This window comes from Amblyomma mixtum, chromosome 2 (genome assembly GCF_055824585.1).
Source record: "Amblyomma mixtum isolate Tamu chromosome 2, ASM5582458v1, whole genome shotgun sequence".
Classification (NCBI taxonomy): Eukaryota; Metazoa; Arthropoda; class Arachnida; order Ixodida; family Ixodidae; genus Amblyomma; species Amblyomma mixtum.
The window spans coordinates 215,878,468-215,904,511 of NC_143013.1; the positions used below are offsets into that span (position 1 = coordinate 215,878,468).

General features: G+C 45.5%; 1 protein-coding gene across 3 annotated transcripts in view; it reads left to right on the forward strand.

Annotated features, from left to right (window-relative positions):
* The window catches only part of LOC149362549 (monocarboxylate transporter 12-like), a 46,504-nt gene that overhangs the window by 11,205 nt on the left and 9,255 nt on the right, over positions 1-26,044 (forward strand). For all 3 annotated transcript variants that reach the window (XM_089573096.1, XM_089573094.1, XM_089573095.1), the window contains 2 exons: positions 22,497-22,740; positions 24,796-24,939. In XM_089573096.1, the coding sequence (XP_089429222.1) occupies positions 22,608-22,740; positions 24,796-24,939 (277 nt within the window). In that variant the 5' untranslated portion in view covers positions 22,497-22,607. The remainder of the gene's footprint in view (positions 1-22,496; positions 22,741-24,795; positions 24,940-26,044) is intronic.

Consider the following 26,044-nt stretch of genomic DNA (forward strand, 5'->3'; position numbering starts at 1 on the left):
TTGCGCATGTCACTAGCACCATATTACCAGCTAACACAACCTTTGGTTTATTAAACCTTGTTTACGCAACGCACCGCCAGACGCTAAGCTTTTCCCATACAAGTCCTTGATTAGAACAACCCTAAAATAAACATCCACCGTCTGGAGCCCTAACAAAATCTATATAATAACTTCATTGGAGTCACTAAAGATTCAAGCCACTAGATTTATTTTTTCATACTATTCATGGACCGTCAACATATCATTTTTAAAAGCAAACTCCGGTTTCAAAAATCTACCTTGTCGTCGTCAAATTGCCGTTATCTGCTTGTTCCATAAGCTTTTTTTAACAAGTGACCGCTCTAAACCATAAAGCACCCAGTCAAAATAGCTGCCCTTTTTGTCATCTGCCACAAATATGTGAAACATAAACGCAACAATTCTATAGCATTATGCAACATTTACTTTCGGAGGCATTCGTTGTCACAGATGGCAGATACTAAATAAAACCACCGCTATCACTCAGTGGCTGTAGCGTTCGGCTGCTAATCCGAAGGATGCAGATTCGACCCCGGGAGTGGGGGCCGTATTCCGACTTCGGCGGAATGCAAGAACGCGCGTGGGCTGTGCGATGCCAGCGCACGTTGAAGAACCCCGGCTGGCCGACGTTAGTCTCGAGTGCTCTACTACGGCGCCCTTATAGACACCGTGTTGTTTTAACACGTTAAACCCCAAAATATTGCTACTATTATTACCAAACAAAGGATGCGTAAATTCTTACAGTTTTTTTCATAATCTGAACATTCTTTATTTCACCTGACGGAAATAAGCAAGGAAAGGCGGGCTTCTGGTAGCGTTAGAGATACACACATGCGAAATACGGAAAAGCGTGCGCTCGCTGCCTTGCGATTTTGATTACGCACAGAACGATGGTAATGCAATGAAATATAACTGCGATGATATGGCTTGCTGTTATACCAATGCGCTAAAATCTTTTGTGCTTAAAAAAAACAAACTTAGAGATCACTTGCGGTACCCGCATTGGAGAAATGCGTGATCATAAGTTTTCAAACTTCGGGCACGCTTTGTTTTCAAATTTTGCGCCTCGCGTTGACATCGCCAACACTTCTGGTCACGTGGTGGCGCACTTACGGCGTTTTAAAATTAGGCTCCACTTTTTCTCCGGCCCTGCCCACTTTTTAGACATTTTTCGCTCTAATTAATTAGACAATTAACCCACCTGAACTCCCCGATTTCCCGTACGAGATATTTTAATCCTCTATTCCATGGTACCATTGTTTTTCGCATAAACCCATTCGTTCTGAAGTAATTTTGCGGAAAAGCTCGTGATGTCATGTAACCGCAAACATAGCGATGCAATGCTTACGCATAAAAAATACGTAAGCCAGTAGCTAGCCGGCGGCTTCGTCCCGCTGTTCTGGTGTTCTGGACCTTTATTTCTGTGTCGGCCGGATTATATCTGACAATTGCTGAAGAACATTGGATTCTTGGTGGCCGAGACGAAAGGCTTATTTAAACGTGTTCACGTCCTTTCGTTTCACGCTTGGGAAACGGCGTAAGGGGGCATTTAAAGCAATTTACCTTGGCTACAGAGGCTGCAGGTGGGTGGACTTGAAGGTGGGTGAAAATGCATTTTTACTACTGAGTGTCCAGAAGTGTTCTCCCCCCCTACACACACACAAGGGAAGGAAGGCTATACTGCTAACGCTGTATAAAGTTAGGCAGCGGTTCAAATCTGCCGCACCGAGTTTCAAGTAGCGAAAGTTACACATAAACATGATTAAATATGGTTTATCTTTGGTACATCTTCTATTGTTTCTTAATCCTCCCCACCACTTGCGAGACGTTTATTCGTCTTCATTGAGTGGCTTGATGGGGACAAAGACTGATAGATGGTCAGTAGCGCACAGCTGTGGTTATATATACCCCCTACCTGACGTCACAACTGCGAATTGAATCACGTGACACAATGTGATTACCACGTAGCTTCCTTACTGCCTCTGGCTACAACTTGCAACGGCAAAATTATATACCAGAACTCAAGGTTAAAGGTCAGCGTCAAAGTTGAAGGGCAGACTTCAAGTTTAAAGGTGGTGCACTAAGTGGACCACTCATGGTTAGGCGTATGGGCACAGCAACAATACCAATGACTTATCTCGAGGTCACGTCAAGGTCATTCGGAAGCTTATGGTGAAATGCGTCTCGGCTATGTTAGTGTAGCTTTCGCTGCAAAAGAAGAGCTACCATACTCTAACCGCGAGTGATATACGAACTACGGCTCGAGACATCTCCAAATCATTCTCGACATTGACTGATACTATCCCTCTCCCCCTTGACCGATCCCCTTAGCCCCGCTAGCCTGAAATCGCTGGGGGTGGCAGAAAAGTGGGGAATAACAAACATCGTAATGGAATTAAGCGCGACCTAATGAAAATCAGTTTCCGCCACTGGCTGGAAGGCCTCCGTTGAGGTGCATCTACGGCCTCACTCTTCAGTTGCATCCGACTCTAATATTGGCGCAGCAGGGAAGCTTTGTTTACCGACGCCTTTTCCTAAGCTTTACCGACGGTTATTTCCTAAGCTCCTTTTTGTTGTTTTTGCGTGGAATTTCAGGAACCTCCCTGACCGTCCACGTGCCTTACTTGACGTGCTCGATTTCAAGGACCTCGGCACATGGCCTTACGCCACCATCATTCCCTTACACTGGCCGCACATCAAAATTCCGGAGGGCATATGTGAACAAAGGGCAACCAGTCAGAAGATTGAATCTGCACAGCATATACCTACTGAGCTAAATGCACTGTTCTCTGAACAGTGACTTCCATCAACGCGGCGGTTCTGCGTGTTTATCCATCATGTATCTGTTCAACACGCTAAACAGTCCTATTAACATGAAAATTTTACACAAAATTCCGGAGTCTTTTATCACTGTCAGAAATCGAATTGTGTAAGGCTTGAGCTCATATTCCTTTTTAACAGTCTTCTGAAGTATTTCCAAAAAGAACAGATCTTCACGACACAGCACAACACAAATCGCTTTATTGTTCAATATTTTCTATTCGCTCGCAAAGGTAGCAATTCATTGCTGATGGCACCAGCCGCCGAGGTGGCGAAGTGACTATGGGGCTGAGCTGCTGGCCGGAATGATGCGGGTTCGATCCCGGCCGCGGCGGTCGCATTTCGATGAACGCGAAAGGCTAGAGATCCTTGTACTGCGCGATGTCAGTGCACGTTGAAGAACACCATGTGGTCGAAATTATCCCGGGCCCTACACTGCGGCGTCTTTCATATCTTCAGTCGCTTTTAGACGTTAGACTTCATAGAATCAAAGAAAAACCGAACCGTTCCTGACTCAAACGGCCCCTTGATGTGAATACAAGTCTGCGTTCGTATAGTCCTCGTTTCAAGTCTAAAAAAGGATTCTGTGGCCTACTGAATCTACATCCGCTGAACTCACTTTAAAATATGGGGGTCAGGGAAGGCTAGGTAAGGCTGCAGCCCAGGGGTAGGCAAAATAATCAACAATAAGAAGCTTCGTCATCTGCCTTCTGGGATGCCACACAGGTAATCCTAACGAACATTGAGGAAACCGATTGTATCAGCACAAACTTTTCTCACGACCATGTCCAGAACAGACAGACAAACACTGCCAGGAAGGAGTTGTTTCTGGTTTTGAGAAATAATAACCACTGAAACAGGCTGGTCGGCAAAAAGTTGGACAGATTTACGAGACTTTGTCACGGGAGTAAAAAATTAATTTGATGTATAGGCTCAGTGTGATAGCCCCCCAGCAAAGTATTAAAAATTCTGTAAAGCGCATGTACCTTCTTCCCAGCAAAAGGCAGCACATGCCTCAGTGTCGCAAAGAAAAGTCTGAAAAAGAAGTAGCAAATTTTACACCGCGCCCACCTCTAGTGCTCCCAATGAATCCAAGCCTGCATTTTATCACATTCTGTTCATTAGTACAAAATAGAACAAATTTCTATCTTTTTACCGCGGACAGCAAATTAAAGTGGAAAAGTGAAAACATTACCCATTGAAGAAGTTTTTCAGTTTTTGTTTCGTGTACTGATCTGTCACAGGGAAGTAAACAGCATTACAAAATTCATCAAAACTGATCTACGCTCAGTATAATTTTTTGTCCTGAAGCCATTTTAACCGGTTCTACGAGAACGGAATGTCGCTTCTGAGCCAAATCTAGAACTGGACCCGAAAGGTGTGAAGCAGAACCCGAACCGAACCGGAAAAAATCGCGGTTCAACACTCTGGTCAATAATCACATGTTTTGTCGTTTGGGGCAAGCAGTTTCATTAAGCTCATCTCGTGAAAAAATGCTGGCTGGAGCTGAAAAAGTGCTTTCAAAACGCCAAACAGGAGAAGCTTGTGCGAACAAAAAATCAACTGTCCTAATAACACTTCTTTTTGAGATCAATCTAGTTGAAAAAGTACTGTGCGATGTCAGTGCACGTTAAAGAACCCCAGGTGGTCGAAATTTCCGGAGTCCTTCACTACGGCGTCTCTCATAGCCTTAGTCGCTTTGGGACGTTAAACCCCATAAACCAACCATAAACCAACCTAGTTGAAAAAGGAGGTGCTTTGAAAGGTCCATTATCTAATTAAAAATCATATGTACATGACTATCTATTTTTTCAGCGGAAGACAGTGGATTTAACAGGTCGCAATATCGGCCGATGTTTTAGGGGTTAAAATGCATATTTTTATCAACCGCAACGAATAAACCTATGAACGAAAAAGCCTTCGTACTGAGATATGCGAGACGCAACATCGCAAAGCCTTCGTACTGAGATATGCGAGATTAGTTGCCTATTATAGTGTATGCTACTGAACATAAACATTTGAACAGAATTATCTGTGTGGTAATTTTGATAACTAACCGTGAGCTTAAAGACGCAGCGAGCGGCCCCCGCAACCCCTGAATAAGAAGCGGGATAGGCGTTTAACTAAAATTTTGTTTGGAGATGTCTTGCTGCTTACTATAAATATGAGGTACTGAAAGCTGCTGGTTCCAGATGATAAACGCGATTCTTTGGTTTACTTTCACGGCAATTTTCTCTGACATCCCACTACCGCATAGAGGTTCTACACTGTTTACACTTCGGTTCGAAACAAGCTATAGGAAGAAAACAACGAATATGCGCAGTCCATGGAATTGACTTCACGAAAACACCTGTTGATTCCGATGATGCCTCCACAGTTTCACAAGCAGCAGCAAGCACCCATATGTTCTCCGAACAGGGACCAATGAGCCAGTCATGGCTATGTTGTTGCTATGTATAGCGGTGGGGCGACAGGAAGCGGCGAAACATAAAACTGGAGGCAACGGAATGGAATTTTTCTAGAGGAACACAGTCCCTAAGCATTGAAAGCTTTATTTCAGTGTCTCAGTCAGAAAATATCTCTTTGGCAATGCGTGGCTACCATGCCTTGAAAGATGTATTTTCACAGAATTCAAATTTAAATGAGGGAGGAAGGAGTAGGAAGAAACAAACTTTATTTGAGGCCAGCACTAAGTTAGGGAGAGTTACATGAGTAGTGAATTTGTTCTGTGTCTCCCTTGACCTCTGGACAATTGGGACAGTGAGCTGAGTCACGCCATTCGAAGTTTTAGAGCATTGGTGTGGTGAGGAGAGTGTTAGCTTGAACTTTGCGTACGACGTGTGCTTGTTACAAGTTCAGTAACGGGTAACCGAAGTACATTATAAGTTGTCCACTACTGTCGCGTTTTTTCTTGTGCAACTTAGCCCACTCGCCTCTTTGACCTCTCTTGTTCCAACGAATTACTTCGCTTCCTGTTCTTAGCGCTCTCCACTGGGAACTTCCCCTAGGATCAATTTCTACCAGTACTTTGCATTTTGTCCTTGTGCCTTCTTTCTTTTGATGTTGCCCTTGTCTTACGATAGTTTTGTCGGAGCTAAGGCGAGGAATAACCAGCGGTGACAGAGTTGGGGTTCGAACTGTTTTTTTTTTAATTGTGCTGCTCGCGCTGCGGCCTAGCCCAACTTCCGCCTTCTTGTCCGGTTCCGTTTGCCATGGCCTGCGAGCAGAGCACGGCGTAATGGTCGCTACATATTTTTCACCCTTCCTTACAACATTAAATGAGCTCTATCGTTGTCTACGTCTAGTTATTTGAACTAGTCTGAGCTCTGTACTCCACCTTTGTGCCTCGCGTAGACCTCCGGCTTGGAGGGGCTAGCCTGAAATAGAGCCGCGTGACATTGAGGCGTCGATTGGGGTGCATGTGAATAGCGCACGCAGATGTATTGATGATCTATAATAACGTTCCCGGCTATATCATTTTTCACTTTATCCGTGTGCTGTACCGTTTACAGCTGCTCTCTTGCGACTCCAAGGGCGTGTTTGTGTAGGTGTTTTGCCCTGTTCTGCACCTCAGGAGGGATGACCCTGCTGTCCAAATTTGCCGTGCTCGGCAGAGCCCGCTCTCCGCTGCATGCTTGCCTTATTTTAACTCCACGTGCGTTAGTTTTTATTTTAACCCAACGTGTGGCTCTTTATATCCTGACTACTGGATAACCTTCGTCGCATTGTGCTTAACATCGCCAGCAATACGTAGCAGTACCCTGTTTTTATTTCTTTTTTTGTGCACGTATATGTCTGCGCACGTGCGTTACTTTGAATTCACTCTTCAATGACTGCGGAATAATACCTCTGTTTGACATTGTGTTGCCCTGCGTTGTGGGAAGGCTTGAAATAGGCTTTTCCGGTTAAACAAACGAAGAGGCATCATCCGTACTGATTCGCACTGGTGAGACCTATATAAATGGCCCCGCTGCGGTGGCTCAGTGGTTACGGCGCTCGGCCACTCACCCGAAAGACGCGGGTACGACCCCGGCCGCGGCGGCCGAATTTCGATGGAGGTGAAATTTTAGAGGCCCGTGTGCTGTGCGATGTCAGTGCAGGTTAAAGAACCCCAGGGGGTCGAAATTTCCTGAGCCTTCCACTACGGCGTCCCTCATAGCCTGAGTAACTTTGGGTCGTAAAACCCCAATAAAACTGAAAAACAAACATGCATAATTGGAAAGACTTAGAGAAGAGTAAACAAAAAGTTTAGATATGCACGCTTCTCTGTGCCGGCGACGAGATTAGGGGAGGTAAACGGGGAGACAAAAATAGAAAATATAGAATCAAATGTTTCGATAAACTTATATTCAGCAATATGGGAAGCGTGCAGGTGTTTTAGGTGAGGCCACAAGGCAAAACAAGAACTTTGGAGTATTGAAGATGCTGCTTAGAACAAGAAAATGGGTTCATTGTGAATGTTATTGTGAGTAACATTTCCGAAAGCTCTGCTATTGCATACGTGTGGAATGTCTCTTATATGCCTGCGCAGGACACTGCATGTGAACACGCTTCAAAGATTTAATTTACCAACAGTAGTCACAGTAGGAACTTGGAGGCAGTCCGAAGTGATGCCAGTCAGTAAACACAGATTTCAGATAAGACTGAGGATACAGCGCCGTTCACTTGAAACGAAGTTTGACAGCAACATATGCATAAATTACAAATTAGCCGCTCTTCATTTAAAGCCTAATTAATGGGTGCTTTCTTCTTTGCACTGGATTCTTTGAATGCCTTAAAATTCAGGAGGAGGCACAGGAATAACGAGACGCAGGTGATTAATAATTACATGCATTAGAACCTAAAACCCAAGGTACATTAGAACCTAGAACTGAAATGTATTCCTTCCCAGAGCTAATAAGGTTCAAGTACAGTGAATTGCTGCCCAGACGGCTGAATAGCTGCAGCGCCAGACTGCCCCTTTATTCTGGAATCTCAGCCTCACAGCTTGCTAACACACTTCTTGACAAGTCCCGCATATAGCGCGCGCCGTTGAACGCCGGATTTGGGGGAAAATATAGGACTCCTTAGAGGGGATAGTGTGTGTGGCACGCAGCGTAAGGGCCCTTTTTAAATGCCATGAGCGGTGCCTCTAGAGGTGCCCCTGAAATCCCTCTCGCGGCCGATTCAGAAAACAGTGGCGGGTCCGCTGGCCGTGCTCCCCCGCATTGGCGCGCGTTTCCAGGCCTTGTTGCCGGCTGGTCGGGGCCACAGTGGTTCAAGTTAGTTGCTGACATTTCGTGTTTTCCAGTGAGGGCTATTTCTATAACTGCAGAAACAGAGGTAGAAATGGAATGGCCCTCAACGGGAATGGTCGCATCTTCAACGCTACTACAGTGTGGCAAGCCCAATGCGCATGTACGCTAAGTCCAACCGTGCGCCACCGATGGAATTTCTTGCCTATAAATCACCACACTAATGCGGAAACCTAACCTTTCGGTGCAGCTACCGAAGAGTTTTGACAAAACGGTGTGATGCTCGATGAAATTGTATTTGGTGGCTCCACCGTAGCCTGGTCAGCTATTGACGACTGATCAGTGGGCACAAAGGGGATGAGGGGAAAATGATTGTTTCGACGCTGCATTTATGGATCCGCCACCGGTTTGCTGATTTTGAAACCACTGCGATATGGCACCACTGCTAAATATAGTATGCAAGAGCACTTAGCAAAGCAGCTATAGCCCTTGTTTTCTTTTGAATCACCGCAGTAGCAATAAGACATAATATGAAAGCATCGTCATCTGACATAACTTTTAAAATATCCAGTTTTAGACAGTAACTTTTCTAAATCCAAACTACTGCACTACAAGTAATATTGTGGGCGTAATATATGCTGCAGCCTTGGTAACTCGGGGCCGCTTGATTGTAACCCAAAACAAAATACTAGTCATTAACAAAATTTAACAAAATTAACAAAATGTTAGCTTGAGATCATGCTCGTTTTCGTTACATATTTCGTGATTGACATTATATATGAAGGGGCGAACAAACCTGCAAAAGTAACCCACTTTGGCCGCTTGGCGGCTTCGGCGTTTCACCACCGATATAGCCCCATTAAACAGGAAGCTTTACAAAACGCAACCCTGTGGCACGCCCATTTAAACAGGGCGAGACGAGTAGAGAGCCCCTGAAACGCGAAGATGCACTGTGCGCCCGTTCAAAAAACCCTGGCCATAGCGCAACAGGCGCCCGCTCACTCGTGGCTACTGACCCCAAAGCCCTGGAAGGAAATGCTGACCACAGCGACCTCATTTTGACAGAAGCAGAATGCAAAAGCATTCCCGCGGTGTGCTATGTCAGTGGACGTTGAACAAACTCGGATAATCGAACTTAAGCCGGATTCCTCGGCTAAGCCATCCTTCACAGTCCACGTGAGGTTTTGGAATACTACACCTCACATAAATTAAGGCCACTTTTCCGTCAATAAAAATATTGAACAATTCACACATAAGAAAAAACAAACTAATCGAGATCGCTATATTTTTGGAGTATTATTAGTCCTCTGTACACAAAAGTGCTGCAAGCAAATAGGGCCAATATGAAGCTTCATGCTTCAGTAAACTTACTTTTTGAGCTGTGGAGCAGCGTCAGGTACCATTCCAATAATAGTGCACAGGTGGCGTTCTGAAGGCTATGTTAATGAAATCGCAAGGACATCTGCATGTTGCGAAAACGCTGCAGCCGTTTAACAGAGCGCACAGGAATGAGCCAGAAGCACATGCCACCGCACAGTACATTGCGCAGGTAAATAGGCAGCATTACACGCAGACATCCCATGTCGCCTATGGCAACCAATGGAGCTTGCCGTAATAGGAGTTGTGAACAATGCTTAACAGCGTAACACTCTTCGAGCATAAAATAAAACCGGGGTAGGGATAGACTAAAATCTATCACGTCACCAGAAAAGTTTCTTTTTTCGCGATATTTAACCAGGCTCTATTTAATGCAGCAGCTAAAGCCGTCTTTGTTATTAATATCAAGGTGTGTCGCAGAACTGCAGCTCAAAATTAGCAAATGCGCGGCACCGTAAGCGCGACGAGGAAAGTATTCGCGTCTTCGACAGTTCTCTTAGGTGATCATTGCTCTCCATGGTCGCTCATTGGCCGCTTCGTTCAAGTAGTGACCAATAGCAAAACAGGTCTGGTCCAGACGCCATAAAGAAAATTCGATTGATGCACAAGGAAAAATGTTTGCATCCTATGGTTTTGTTCTGTAGAAAAAAAGAACGCAAGTGGTCCAAAGTAACTGCGAGGCCTCTACAACACATATACTATTAACATTCAGGTCATACATAGAAGACCCGCGGTGAATTTTCACGTGCATCTGGAAGCTGAAACCCATGAAAGACTCATAATTCGCCTAGAAAAAGGCACGCATTTCCTAAAAATAAAAGAGTGGGGGCTAGTAGATGCTTCATAGTGGGGATATCACGCTAACTTATACAGATGCCGTATGCACAGCACAGGAACAGAGGAGGAGCTTCGTCTGTCCTTGTTCTATGTATGCGCTATCTGTATTGAGTTAACGCGATATCTCCACTTTGACGTATTTTCTCCTTCTTCCCAAAGTGACCACGTTTGGAATGTCGCCAACACTTAACAGGCGGAGCCGAAAATTGTTCCATCCTCCTAGAACCAAATAACTTTTCAAGTGCTAAGTGCTAAATTAATGAGCAGGTACGTTCGCTGCACAAAGTAATACAACCAAACCCAACAAACAGGCCGTCATACATGGACAAAATAATGCGCATACAGCACAGCATACCGATGCCATTTTGCAGCTGTTTTTCTTCGCCTAATACACGGTTTTGTCGAACGTTTTTGCTGGGATTTAGCCCCAGAACACTTCCTGTTTCGAAGAATTTGGACGGCCGCGATTTTCGAGCAAACAACGACCTCAGGCAAAAAGAAAGGCATTGAAAGCTCGCGTGTCACATACACCGGCGCATCATCAAACAATGCGCGGAATTTTTTTTTTCTGCGATCAGCGCCGTCAGCGCTTTTTCAAATGTTGTCAAAGCTACAAGCGTTGTCTGCACCGGCGCAAACATCGTCAAACGCGGCGCCATTGTTACCGGAAGAGACTTGGAGCTATTACTATCCTCAGCACCCTTGTTTGTTTAAAAACGTGAAAAACGTGTATATCCTTAATGTAATATGGCACGTTTCATTGGCCCGAAGCTCAAAGCTACACTGTGTATTCACCGACATGACCGCCTTAAGGAATTAGTGCCATTCAGTCATATATAGTGGTTTTCCGCTGTTTACCCAATTGAACAAAAGACTCATACAGACACGTAAGGCTTGGCTACAAAAGCTGTACTTCACTATATTGTCACCTGTAATTCGAAAAGAGAACCCATTAATATCGAAACGCTTACCTTTCGTGGAGCTAATGGCACACTTATGAAAATTATCATGCATCGATTCAAACTATAAAAGGTTTATTGTTACACATGGATTTTAGGCTGCGTAGTGAGAATGTGCACGTAGTCTCAGAGGACACAGCATAGAGTTCAAAGCTGAGTGTTGTTTCTGTCGCAGTAAAGTTTTGATGAATTAAAGTCATTGCAAGCATGATTAAAACATTTTCTCGAAACGTCACCGTTTATTTCGTCAACATTGGGACAAAGGCGGAGATGAGCAGGTTTTTACAACACGTTTGTAATATGCGAAATGCACAAAACCAGAAAGGTTGACAAACAAAAATCAGAGGGTTGATAGGTGGAGCACTTAAGCTGGCGACAGAGTAATGCAGAAGCTAATAAATGAAGTGAAAGGAGAACAAAGGCAAAATTTCTTTATAAAAACATCTCAACATCTCTGAAGCTTGCCGAAGTACTGCAGCACACTTTAATAAAAAAAAACTACAATGTGGCATCTTGGCATCAAAGCCTGTGATGCTCAAAAGCACATAGGAAAGACAAAAAAACTAATCAGTTGCTGTAAAAAAAATCGGCATAGGCGTCTCAGAGAGCATGAACGTGATGAAATATATTTTCCGAGGCGTAATACACCCTGTAAGGCTGCCACTTTATGCTCATGCTTAATTTCTCTATAAATGCATATTCTATATAGCTTACATAGTACTGGAACATATCTGGCAAGCACAACGCACAAACAGTGGAACCGTACAGTATAATGTGGTTACATTTTAGTTGTAAATCAAAGCAGCGGTTCCTTGTTTCCCTCTAACTGGTCCACACGTCCGCGTGCCTGCTGCGTCTGGATCATCACTGAATGAAAATAATTGCATATAATAGGATGGAAAAACAGCATTTTCTGAGCCCGTATTTAGATTAGTCGCGCGACGTCATCTGTTCTCTGGTCCTCAGAACTGTAGTAACAAGAGAATCAGTTTTTTCGTTAAGGTGTTCCCCACCAGAAATGTGAGGCGCATCTGCGGCGGATATTTCTGCAATTTGGCAAGCAAATAAGTTGAATGGGACACATCAACTTCACCTTAAGGTCATGACGCGATAACGTTAATATGTTAATATAGGTCCCTGGGAGTCATACCACTCCTGGCGTATTGGTGCAGCGGTTAAGCTACGCGCCACTGCTCTGCTATGGCAGGTGCTGCCACCGATAGGGCTTGTGCAACTCAGGTTGTTCTCCCCAGCAGCCTCTCGCGACCAATCATTAATTTAACTCCCACCTGCCAAGGCGGTCAGTTTGCTCACAATCCGGTGGGCACGTTGTGATGACGCCACAAGGTCACGTGACATAGGTATCAAACCTAAGCTGCTTATCGCGGGATTTGTCCGCATTTTCGGCAAGAACGGGAGTTTTAGCATTGCAGCATTAAAATCATCAAACTAATCATAAATACAAATCATAAAACTAATCAGCAGCAGGGGCTCAAGTCATGATAACACAACACACATTGAGGAACTGGTATCTGATGAACAATATTTTAGCCTTACGTTCGCATTAGCTCCATTCACTTGGAAGGAAAAAAATAATAATACGTTGCATGAAGAAATTTCGCGGCAATTTCAAGGCTATTACGCGACGATAGCTTTACTGCACCCTGCATCCCGTTCTCGTGACTGCGCTTGATCCAAAGCTAACCTGGACCATGTGAACATAGCTGTACACACTGTAAAGCGCCCTTTGTTCGACCCGCATGTCCCAGATGGCTCAAGCCTACAAGCTATTTTTTTGCTCAGCAGGCGAACTCCGGAGTTTTCGTTCGGTTTGGTTAATTAGTTAACTGGGGTTTAACGTCCCGACGCAACTCAGGCTATGAGGGGCGCCGTAGTGAAGGGCTCCGGAAATTTCAACCACCTGGGGTTCTTTAGCGTGCACTGACATAGCACAGTAGACGGGCCTCTAGAATTTCGCCTTCATCGAAATTCAGCCGCCGCGGCCGGGATCGAACCCGCGTTTTTCGGGTGGTAATTAGTGAATGATACCCAGTAAACGCGCAAACGCACTCAACGCGCACACTGCGCATGCGCAGTGCCCCCATGCGCAATCCTCAGGTAGTTTAACAACGGCGCATGCGCAATGACGAAGAGGGCAGCGACAGAGGCGGTTACAGGCGGTTAAACTTCGTCTTTAGGGTCAGCAGCCGAGCGCCGTAACCACTGAGCCACCGCGGTGGGAATTTTCGTTCCTGACAAAGACTACCGGGTTTAAATATAGAAAAGCACTTCTCCTAGCACACTGCTGTGAGGCAGAAACGCACATCAAACATGATATCCTTAATAACTAAATCACGATGACCAGGTGAGCATCGAGTGACGATTAAAAGTTTCGTTAGTGTAGCTGCTTGAGAGGCCACCTGACAGTAGGTATTTAAGAAAAATTCCTTACGCGTTTTGCAGGATATGCCATAAGTATAAATTTTTCCACGTTGATTAACATCCCCGCATCAGTGAAATACTTAAACAGGTGTGCTCAATCACTGAAACCTTATTTTCGCCTTGTATCAGCTTACGGTCGGAGCTTAATGATAACCACGGTTTCATTAAAGTTATGCTAACGCACCAAGATCAAATATAGGAATAACAAGGGCAAACTTTCAACGCCCAACAGTGCATGAAGGCCTTGTGCTAAGTGCAAAAGTGAGAGCAAATAATGGCGACGAGAAACCTGCGGCATTCCCCTGTTTTGTTTTTATTTTTAAAATTGTTTGAAATAACAAGTGCCTTGCTTACCGGTATAATGAAAATGGAATGCCACACAGTTCGCCTGTGTGCTTTTACTTTCAGCGCACTCTCTCTTTATCACATAGACAGCTGGATATTGCGGCAGGTTTCGGGTATTGCGCGACTTTCTGTGAAATGGGAACGCTGTATCGTTATTATTTCACTGGCGGCTATGACTCCCAGAGGCAATTTTCTACTCATGCGCTTTGGCCCCGGCAAACACAACTAGGAGCTTCAAATAAAAATCTAAAGGCAAATTCACCTGTGCTGCACACTCCTCACAATACGCGAAAATTTAACGGATAGCGTTCTGCCGAAAATCTGTCGTCGTCGTTGGCTTCGGCGTCATCTGCGCTGAACGAAAAATCTCCGGACAAGCTACTTTATGGGTGAGGGGGGGGAGCACCAGGTCACGTAACAATCTGCCCACCAGATATGTACCCAAGAGGCCACTGTGGCAGGTGGCAGTCAAATTAGTAATTGGCCGCAAGAGGTTGCTCGGGTAAGGTAGCAGCACTTGCCGTCGCAGGGCAGTGCCGCATCGCTTAACCCCTGCATCACTGAGCCAAGAGTGGCACACGGATTCCAAGTGACCTCTGAATGCAAAGCCGAGAGTGACGCATTCCGCATATACCGGTACTAACCCTTTAACGCTCTCGCGTTATGCCCTTAATGCTGAGCTCAATTATCGCCTCAATTTTTTTATTATCCTCAAATTATTCCATAAAAATTAGCGGATTTCTAGATCTAAAGAAGGCGCTAGACACCGCAGCGGACACGGGACAGAGAAAGAAGACGACACAGGGCGGTACTTGCAACTAAAATTTTATTTGAAACTTCATGGCTTTATAAAGACAGAGGCACGTGTGATCTTACAATCAGGTAAAAAAGATGAATGAAAAGCAACAGATAGCAACACCTAACTGACAACAATGCACAAGAAGATATGCGCGCCACAATGTACAGAAATCAGACTTTAAAACGTTATGCAATGCTCATCATGCGAGTCACAATCTACATAAATCAGAAGTGTTAAAAACCGTCGACCGCATGTGGAAGCAGAAAAACCACAAGACAAAGGAAGAAAAAGAACGTTAAAAGGAAGCCACCCAACCTGTTACCTATCAAGGAAACCCAGTTCTTTTTGGAGGACGGAAACCGAAGGCGAACTAACGCATTCATCCGGTTGCGAGCGCAAGATGGCAATGGCCTCCACAATCTCTCTCTCGAGCTGCCCCTTCCTTCTTCCAACAATCTGGGTCTGGCTGAACTGAGGGCAACAACACCGACACTTGCGGCAATGAACAGGCAGATTCGAACCCCCCGCCTCCCCCAAGGAACGTGCATGTTTTCTCAAGCGATCATTTAAGCACCTACCGGTTTGTCCAATATAAAATGGCCCACAACTGAGGGGGATCTTGTAGATTACCCCTGTTGCACATGCGACACGCTTATTTTCTTCCAAATGTTTCTTGCCGCAAGTTCCTCGAATCGAGTCCCCTTTTCCCACTAGATTGCATAATCTAGAGAGCTTACAGGGTGCCGAAAATACAATGTCGATGCCATATTTGCCTGAAATCTTTTTGAGATTATGTGAAACCCTGTGCAGGTAGGGAATGACTTCCACTTTTTTCTGGCCGGCTGGTTCTTGGGAAGCAACTTTTTTCTTTTTACTGAGCTTATTGGCCACTGTTTCAGCAACCGCAGTTATCAGAAACCTCGGGTACCCTGCCTTTTCCAGCCGCTCTACTTGAAGGAAAAAACTGGACTTCAACATATGAGTGCATGATTTTAAAACTGCGGATCTAAAACAGGAGGAGGCAATACCCCGCTTTGCCACCTTGGAGTGGGAGGAATCAAAAGGCAGCAATGCTTTCTTTGACCTAGGTTGGAAGGCCCAGCACACATGATCACTTCTGTTAAAAGATAACTTTAAATCTAGAAACTGAATAGATCCGTTTTGTGGAAGTTCTAGAGTGAATTTAAGAAATTGTGAACAGTTTGAGAATACACTTAAAATCTTGCCAGCTACTTCTGTCAAAGAGTCATGAGAAGAAAGTTTCAAAATAATTAAAAAGTCGTCTACATATCTGATGATCTTTGCTAAGAATGGTTGGGTTAGCTTGAGCTCGAGCACTCGACCTAGACGCGCAAGAAATATTTCACACAGCACTGGCGCGACACTGGAACCTATACAAATTCCTTTTCTCTGCACATACAATTTCTCGCCAAAGGAAACAAAAGTAGAATCAAGATAAAAAGAGAGCAGCTTCATAAAAGAATCAGGCGACACACCACAGGTATTCTGGAATCCAACCACGCCGGTAACGTCAATCAGTTCTCTTACTGTACTGAAAAGTTCATCGTGCGGAATCGAGTAAAACAACTCTTCCACGTCGACGGACAACGCACAGTTGGCACTTGGAACACCAGAATTCAATGCTGCAACCAAGGTGTCAGACCCAGCTATCTTGAAAGGATCCTCAGGCTTTAGTTGTCCCAAATGTGTTTTAAGGAACTTGCTGACATGGGCCTGCCAGCTTCCTCTTTCTGTAACTATAGCCCTGAATGGGCACAGATCTTTATGCGTCTTTGCCGTGAAGAAGATGCTCAGAACGTTCAAATCACATCCCAGCACCTGTTTTGATAGCTTCTGTAGGTTGAGTTTATCTGAAAGAGCCACTGCCCTGCTCTTAACTTTGGAAGGTTTTTGAGATACAGGCTTAAAGTTCTTACTCACAGCACTGATGGCTTTTTCTTGAAATAGGCTCTGCGGAAGTACGGTGAAGCCACCTTCCTTGTCAGCCTGGACAAGAGCGAGGTCATTCTCCCGGAAGTAGCAGGCAACTTCACGTAGAACTTTTGAGCTACCAGACTTCTTGGTGAAATTCTTTCGCAAGCTTTCGACGCTTTCTAAAAGGCAGGATGTCCTCTCCTCAGCCGGAGCCTTGTTGGCCACTCTGTGCACGGACGCTAGAAGGTCATACTTGTCCACCGATTGTTCCAAGCTGTACTTGGGGCCATGCTGTAATACGGCCTCCACTTCTGCAGGAACTTTCGCGTTGCCGAGGAAGGTAACTGGAACAACGCCCACTTCTTTCCCTTTGCCCTTCCTTGGGAGCTGGTGGCGCAAACGGTTCCAAAGGAATTCTGTCGACTGCTGCGTTGTGCGCCGAAAGTCCTGCCATCGCCTCCAACCAGACGATCCAAGACCAAAGCTTTCAAAGCACACATTTCGAAGCCAAGCGTTGAAGAATCCCACTTGCCTCCAGGGTTTCACATAATCTTTCACATTTCACATTTTCACATTTTCAATTTTTTTCACATTTCACAGGTTTCACATAATCTCAAAAAGATTTCAGGCAAATATGGCATCGACATTGTATTTTCGGCACCCTGTAAGCTCTCTAGATTATAAAATCTAGTGGGAAAAGGGGACTCGATTCGAGCAACTTGCGGCAAGAAACATTTGGAAGAAAATAAGCGTGTCGCATGTGCAACAGGGGTAATCTACAAGATCCCCCTCAGTTGTGGGCGTTTTTATATTGGACAAACCGGTAGGTGCTTAAATGATCGCTTGAGAGAACATGCGCGTTCCTTGGGGGAGGCGGGGGGTTCGAATCTGCCTGTTCATTGCCGCAAGTGTCGGGGTTGTTGCCCTCAGTTCAGCCAGACCCAGATTGTTGGAAGAAGGAAGGGGCAGCTCGAGAGAGAGATTGTGGAGGCCATTGCCATCTTGCGCTCGCAACCGGATGAATGCGTTAGTTCGCCTTCGGTTTCCATCCTCCAAAAAGAACTGGGTTTCCTTGACAGGTAACAGGTTGGGTGGCTTCCTTTTAACGTTCTTTTTCTTCCTTTGTCTTGTGGTTGTTCTGCTTCCACATGCGGTCGACGGTTTTTAACACTTCTGATTTATGTAGATTGTGACTCGCATGATGAGCATTGCATAACGTTTTAAAGTCTGATTTCTGTACATTGTGACGCGCATATCTTCCTGTGCATTGTTGTCAGTTAGGTGTTGCTATCTGTTGCTTTTCATTCATCTTTTTTACCTGATTGTAAGATCACACGTGCCTCTGTCTTTATAAAGCCATGAAGTTTCAAATAAAAATTTTAGTTGCAAGTACCGCCCTGTGTCGTCTTCTTTCTCTGTCCCGTGTCCGCTGCGGTGTCTAGCGCCTTCAAGTCTCACCAACTGGCCTACACATCTACCCTCCTAAATTCTAGATCTAAGGAGGGTACTGCCAGCGAGAGGCTTATTCACTGCGTAGCGCAGGTAACTGTAAATAACTGGAGGCATGGCAGGACACGTTAGGCCTTTTCGCACGTTTTCAGTCGCTGAGCTCTCACGGCACATAAGCGATCTGTAACCGGCACTGATTCTGTACCGCATGGTAGTCGTCCTTCCGTGGCAGCAAATATACACCGGTCCGCATGTCCTATACATGCGCACTGGTGTACATTGTAGTAAGAGAAGACCGGTGCAGCGGAAAAGGACACGGCAGGGAAGAAGAGGTACGTCGAACGCAATGACGCAATACACACAGCGGGCGCTTGGTTTCGAGAACACTGCAAGCGATATAAGCAGTGTGTACTGGCAACAGGTGGTCACGAACTAGAATGAGAAGCTGCTCGAGGCAAACAGCTACATCCCGATAAGCGTGCGCTTTAGGCGTTCGTGTTATCGGCTGCCGTAGTCAAGGGCGCGCTGCCACCTGCTACTGCTCGGCCGCGCATGAGCCGCTGTGTACTACTCCTTGTCGTGCTATATGAACGCAAGCCGTGGTTGGTGGGATGCGCGGCCTGCTTAAAATATGCACTGGAAATGCTCACGCGTTGTTATTACGAGGTGTGTTGCCTCATTGAAGAATTTGCGATATAAAAGGAGCCGCAGCTTCTGCTCGATTGACTCCGAAGTTCGAATCATATTGGTTATAGATAACAAGTTCGACGGCGTGCGCTGCCGCGTTTTTGTTCCCCCTGCGGTGGTTTCATAACTATACGCCGAAGTTCGTGACACAACAGACTCATCCCTCTCCCTTTGACAAGGTAGCTGAAGTTGTGAGAGAATTTTATGGAAAGCTTGACTGCACTTGGCGCCAAAATGAAAAGCGTTCAACATTTTGATGATATGAAGTTGATGATGTAGGTCATTTAGAGTTTAAAGTCTTGTAGCGTAAGTGCGTTCGAAGAATGTTTGTGATATTGGCAGTTTTCACGGAGTGTAACGCCGGGTTACAGTGGTGATGCGTGCGAACCAGAACGTGAAAAATGCGCGCATGCGAAACCGCGCCGTATGCTCCGTTGCGGCAGTGGTACGCCGCTACATGCACACGTTCTCATTCTTGTGTGCGTTTGTGCTGTAAAAACATATATCTCTAGAGATAATAAATAAATGTTTGCATTCTCTCTACATAGAACAGCCTCTAAGGTTCTTTGCACGAGTTTTCTGGGTCAAATTATCGAAAGACAGTGGGAATAAGAAGTGCCCAAACTGCAGTGCAACGTTTCAAGGACCACGATAGCGCTGTACATACCAGGCACCAAACGTACATTTTAAAAAGACTATTAGCCTTCACTTCAAAGGCCAGTGTAAGTTGAATGACACTGTTCACTAACATGAATTGCTGAGTCCACCTGGTGAACCGACACATCTTAGCTGCAATCTTTTTTTGGAGAGTGCCCTTTAATTTCAGGGCTTATGAGGAAATGTGTGGCTAGCGATATTTATTTGATTTATTTTTTTAAATTTATATAGCGCTTTGTTATCCACGGAAAGGTGAGGCGATGGTGATGCATATATTTTATTCCATTTCTTCGGTGCCGCTGTGGTGGCTCAGTGGTTAGGCTGCTCGGCTGCTGACCCGAAAGACGCGGGTTCGATCCCGGCCGCGGCAGTCAAATTTCCATGCAGGCGAAATTATACAGGCCAGTGTGCTGTGCGATGTCAGTGCACGTTAAAGAACCCCAGGTGGTCGAAATTTCCGGAGCTCTTCACTATGGGGTCCCTCATAGCCTGAGTTGCCTTGGGACGTTATACCCCCCAAATACCTGTAAACCAAACCATTCCGCCTCTGTCCACACTGTGAACAAGGGACACCTAGTGGTCCTGAAACGTTATGTTTTAAAGCCTTCATTTTTGTGAGTGCGCGTTTTCACAAATGATCAGGCGACTGTGGGAGCCGAATTTTCAGTCTTGTTATCTGCGCAGGCCGCTTGAAAATCGCTGTCTTGCTTACATACACTGCTACATAAAAAAAAAGGAATTGCGCTCCTAGTCTCGTCGTTCAACTATCTTCACTTAGACAGAAAATTAGCCGAATATAGAAACGTTCACGAGCGAGACAAATAGGTCACGCTCTCTTCATCGTCGGTGTCACTTATTTTCATTTTTCTACTAATCGTGCGCCCGGAGCATCCGGGTGCACCTACACGTGGATCATTTAAACGTGCCAGAGAGCGATTCCTTGCTTTGCTCTTGTTTATTCCCTTGCACTCTCATGGATCGAAAAGCCATTTGGTTTACAGGACGTTGTTACCATCGGCGCAGATTCGCGAATTTCACTCTAATTTTTAAAACCATGTGGACTATACTCATGTTCTAAACAGAACTACCATCCCTATAACACTCTAATATTGTACAGATTGAGGTACCCCTCCAGATCTAGAAATTCGGCGATAGCGAGCCAGGGCAGAGCCACCGGCTCCAGCGAGTGGCGATTCACCCACATACGTGTGCTACGCTTTTACCAATGCTTCAATGGAGGCTAGTTTTGACGAAGCTCTTGATAAACATCGCTGTGGGGTTACACCAAGCTCAACACAAGTGCAACAATACCAGTGGTACATATCCACCGAAATTCCAAATGTTTTTTTTTTATTTTGTCAAACGCAATCGACAAAGCTGTGCCAGCAAGAGAACATAAAAAATGGCTACGAGAACAACAACGGCGGCTGCTGAATGCTGGCGCGCATTATATCAGCAGAGAAGCACGGTATTTTGAAAGAAGGACTAGTAGGTTTAAAGCGTAGCTTGCCTCCTCATTTAAAACGTGAAAGTTTCCTTTTGTTATGTCGTTTTAAAATAGTTGCAAATTGCTGGTAAAAAATAACCTTTCAATTACGCTCATCTATGGCTCTGTAGTTGTAGAGCCATACATGCAGCTTCGCGATGCAGTGACAGAGAGATACACATTTAAGCATATTCCCAGATATAAGCTACCCTATGAAGAACAAAACCCTGCTTTCAGTCCAGTGAAGGATAGTTTTAACCACGTCAGCTGTTAACTTGCCTGAGAACACCTGTTTTATTGTTTTGTTTTTTACTGAAAATCTATTCGACATATTTCAGTATTTTTCCTTCTTTATGCTTCGAAAGTCACTTGGTTATCATGAAATAGTTGCACCCACGCGTCATCAGCAAATAGGAAGTAAATAGAATCTACTAATTACTATATCTTGTGTATATGAATGAAATCCCCGGCCGATAACGGGCATGAGACAGCACAAAGTCCTTGCACAGCTGCTCTGCAGTTCGACTCTTTCAAGCCATGTTTTATGACTTCACTCTGTAAGAGACAATGGTTAGAGCACCAGCATGTAGGCCGACTGTACCCGTCCAGTGTTGCTGGCGAATAAATGACAGCATGGCCTCGCACCACGCTGGGATCTGCAGAATCTTAATTCATCTTCAATCGTTCTCTCTTTCGCTCTTTTCATTCCCCCCCCCCCCCCCCCCCCCCTTCAAAGGTCGGTAGCCATCCCTGCGTTGCCTGGTTAACCTTCTTGCCTTTCTTTTCTCCTGTCTTTCGCTGTTTGCCTCAATTGTGCAAGCGCCGCCGGCGAGACCACGCCAATCTCGTTGCTGTCGAAAGCTTTTTTTTTTATATAGCTAAACGGAAACGTTCGTGGTTGGGACTTTTGTTTCATGGCCCCGCTGGCTTGAGCTGCTCGCTGTGTCTTGTTGATCAGCCATTTTTGGTAGGGTCGGTCTGAATTGAGAAAGCCGGTCTACCACTCCTACGGCGTTTCGTCTGTGATATCGGGTGTGACTGCCCTGTGTTGGCTGGCCAAGAGCATGTTGTAGAGGCCAGACTGCTCGCACCAGTGTGGGCAGTCTGGGCTGTGCTTCCCACGGTTCGAAACTGCCACTTCCTTGGGCGTAATAAAAGAGTCCGTCTTCTCTCTTTTCTGTCAGATTTCTTCCTTCTTTTATATGCTTCTGTGAGTGGCTGGATGCGGTGATCTTTTTCGTCTGTAGGCGGGAAAGATATGAGCTTAGGTTTGCGGTGACGCCTAATAGTTGGCGTGTCTGTGCGCCGGAGCTCTGGAAAGTAGATCGGGAGCTAGGAGATGGACACTATTGTGGACGTAGAAATGTGTTTCTGACGGCTCCTAGAAAAACCGGCGCTTTTTTTTTCTTTCAATTTTCTTGCCGCCCTCTGCTTCCTATGTGTCCTAACAGGCGCCAGGCGAGTGTGCGGGAGATGAAACGGGTGCTTGCGATGACCCCCCTGAAGGTGACGAGTCGACGGAACTTCGCTCGCACTGGCACGTGATCCTCATAGCGGCCCTGATGGATTTCGGACAGTCGGCTGTGTTCCGATCGTCGGGATTCATATATGTCGCCCTCATGGACCACTTCGATGTTGACCACGGAGCAGCATCTTGGCCTGTCAGCGTACTGGGCACAGTCGTGGACGCGGGAGGTAAGGTCGCGTTTGGTGTGAGTGAGCTTAAATGCTTGAACCCACCACTGCGCGAGTACTTTTTGTAATTGTACAAACGCATAACACCGAGAAATAGAGCTAACACAAAAAGTTCTGGGCTTCCTGTTTGTCTTTTCAAAAATGGAGAAAGAGAACGTTTCTATATGTTTTATGATAGCTGCGTCTGTCACAAAAAAATGCCTACCGAAACTGGCAGCGGCTAAACTAGACTGCCCGCTATATTGGTTCGAAGTTTTCGCTTAAAGAACATTGTAGAGGCTAAAACCTCGCCTATAATAAAGATACCCACGTGAGCGCATAGCCACCGGTGTACCCTGAGACTGGCCTCCTTGCATTTTCTCCTCTTCCTCTTCCTCCTCCTGCCCAGCGTTTCATTGCAAAAAAAGTGAACGTGCTTGTTAGCGTGTATGAGAGTAACGAAGCCCCGAAGAGAAAACGATGCGTACACTCGACGCCAGCGCTCTCCGGAATTGGGTCACCTAAAATTACATCCATTGTTAAACTTCAGCGCGAACAAGTGAAGGCGAAAGAATACACAAACGAGTGCTATGTGTGCATTCACCTTTCTTTTATCCTCGTCTATTTGCTCTTATACCTACGAAGCCTCTTTATCACGAACTTCAGCACCCTCTCAAATAAATTTACGACATTGTGAAGAAAACAAGATCGATTGATAAGCTTTAACGTTCTGACGTTTTAGTTGCCAATGCTGTTATCTGAAAACACTACCAAAGGTTCAGTGTGCGTTGCGTGCACTGTCAAGGAGGAAGACCACGAATATTATTCGTAACCTTAATGAAACACGCAACAAGATGAACTCATGCGGCCATGGCCCTAAAGCGCCTGTTGCAAGGAACATTTTAGATAACATGGCGGTTTCCCGGCCGCCAAAGCAGTGGCATTTAGTAACAGCAGGCAGACAACGGGAAGTGTTGCATCGTGGAGAAACTTCATATTAGGGGCAGAAGCCAGATAGTGGGCTGCAATTGTTCAAGCTTGAATGTGCATGTCAAAACACACGAAAAGCTACTTTACACAAGTCATCTTGTTTTCACTAACCAGAGCCAAGAATATCGGAACCATGATGAACGCACTCAATGCGCGATCAGAGGAAGTTTTTTTTACTTACAGAGAGGATTTTTAATTTGCAGCCATTTGCATTTCTTGCGGAAAGCGATAGTGACGGCATTATGGAAACCTTCACAAAGTAGTTTTGTGAGATTTTTCAGGCAACACAAGGCATCTGTTCGACCCAATCTTTCATGATTGCTTATCTGACCGCACAGGAGGCTTCTTACACCTCACACTTTAGCCAAACCTCAGGAAAATTACATAGGTTGGCTATATTCTTAGTTTCCTGTGTTTAGAAATTTTGTAACTAAATTATGATTTGGAAAGGCAACCTTATGTAAAATCGTATATCGTCCTAAACTGCTTATTTCGAAAAAAAGAATCTGCTATATTCAGGAAGCACTTGATTACTTCTTGAATGCCCTTTTTTTCGATACTCGGCTGCATGGACAATGAAGTCACGAAACTGGAGGTTACTGCCCGCGCTAAGCTGGGCCTAGTCCCATCGATGGGGCACATCTAAACCGATCGCTTATTTCCCCGCATACACGGACGTGAAATTCACCATTAGAAGCTACTGCCTTGTCTCGTTTCCGGCTTAATAATAAAAACGACCAGCTCCAGTTTGATCGTGAGTGAAGGCCCTCAAATAGGCACCCGCAAGTTAAAAGTCACAATTACCCCTCCACATTCAAACTCGCAGCCATCATGTCTAATAGAAGAAAAACGTCATTCTTCTTCGGAAGGTGACGAGGATTATTTTATATGTTAGTGGCATCCGTGTGATTGGTTGTTGTGCGAGGGTATTGTAAGAGGCTACCAGATGGCGTCCAAAGTTATTGAATCTACGCTAGGAAGATCGGAAAATGTGAAGTTCCACATTGTCTACTTTTTCCGGAAATAGAGGCCTGCGACTTTTTTCCTTCCGATTTTAATTTCAATTGTGCAACCCTTTATTCGCAGGTATTCTAGCTGGCCCGCTGTGCCAGTGGTTCGGCGCTGGTCCTACGCTTAAAGCGGGAGCACTCGTCACTGCAGTGGGAGTGATGGCTTCGGTGTTGGCGCCAAACATTGCCTGGATGACCGTCACGCTAGGAGTTATCCACGGTGAGAAGCCATTGAAGCGCAAGGTTCCGGAGCGTTCTATAACAATTGCCGCATATGGAGTGTGTTCATGTCATGGCAGTGCACAACGTGCATTTTTTCATGTCATGTCGCGAAGTGAGCAACATTCGGATTATGACACCTGATCCTGACAGTACACGACTTGGAAGAAGTCTGTGGAGCGGTTGTGGTGAAAAATTCTCATGTTTTTAAGCATGAAATGCTTTTAGCTCCCGTTGTCGGCATTGTGGTGACGTCACGCCGAGACCGAGAGCCATCATCCGGGCACTCAATTCCACTCATCCGTGCTCTGAATTCCACTCATCCGGGCTCTGAATCGAGAACATCCGGGCACCGTACGAGACTTAACGAGATTCAACGAGACTCTCTAAGCCCTCCTACGGGACCGGCATACAAGCGCCGGTTGCTCTCCAAACGAGTCACAAAAAATAACTGCTGCCAGTGTCTTCTCAATGTTTATCAAGATATCAGTCGAGCTGTGCATTTGATAATCCACGGAATTACAATTTCCGATTTCTAATAACGCGTGGAAAAAGCACATACATGCCACAATACACTTCGTTGTCATACGTGATCTGTTAGGGCGCTTTGAGAGAAGGCCGCTTAGAGAAAGAGGGCGAGAAGGGCTTTCGGCGGAAAACTTTCGCTCCCTCCCCAAGGATGGCGCTGCGGTCCCACATTCACGCATGTAAAAGACCGGCCGCTTGGCCTTCATGCCCTTTCCCCCTCTGGCAGGCAGATGTATACACGCTCGCGGAGTATTCGAATGCGCTGCATATACATTCTTGTCAGGCCTGCGTCTCGTCGTGTCCGCGTACGCTTCTGCATCGTCCTGGATTTCAATGCCGCCACCGTCGCAGCTGCTTAAGCCAAGCAATGGAGCCTACGTTAGGCCTGTAAACATTTCATGCTTACTCTACTCTCGGTTACGGGAGAGGCGAAATTTTTTTCTTTAGTCAAGGGCAAGTTGTTCAAGTAAGTATTGAAGGACAGTCACAGAAGACAAAATGAAAAGTCGAAAAAAAGCAATGCGCGCCAAAACCTTCGAGTAATTTTTTATTTTCATGTTAATGTTGGTCCTTACCTA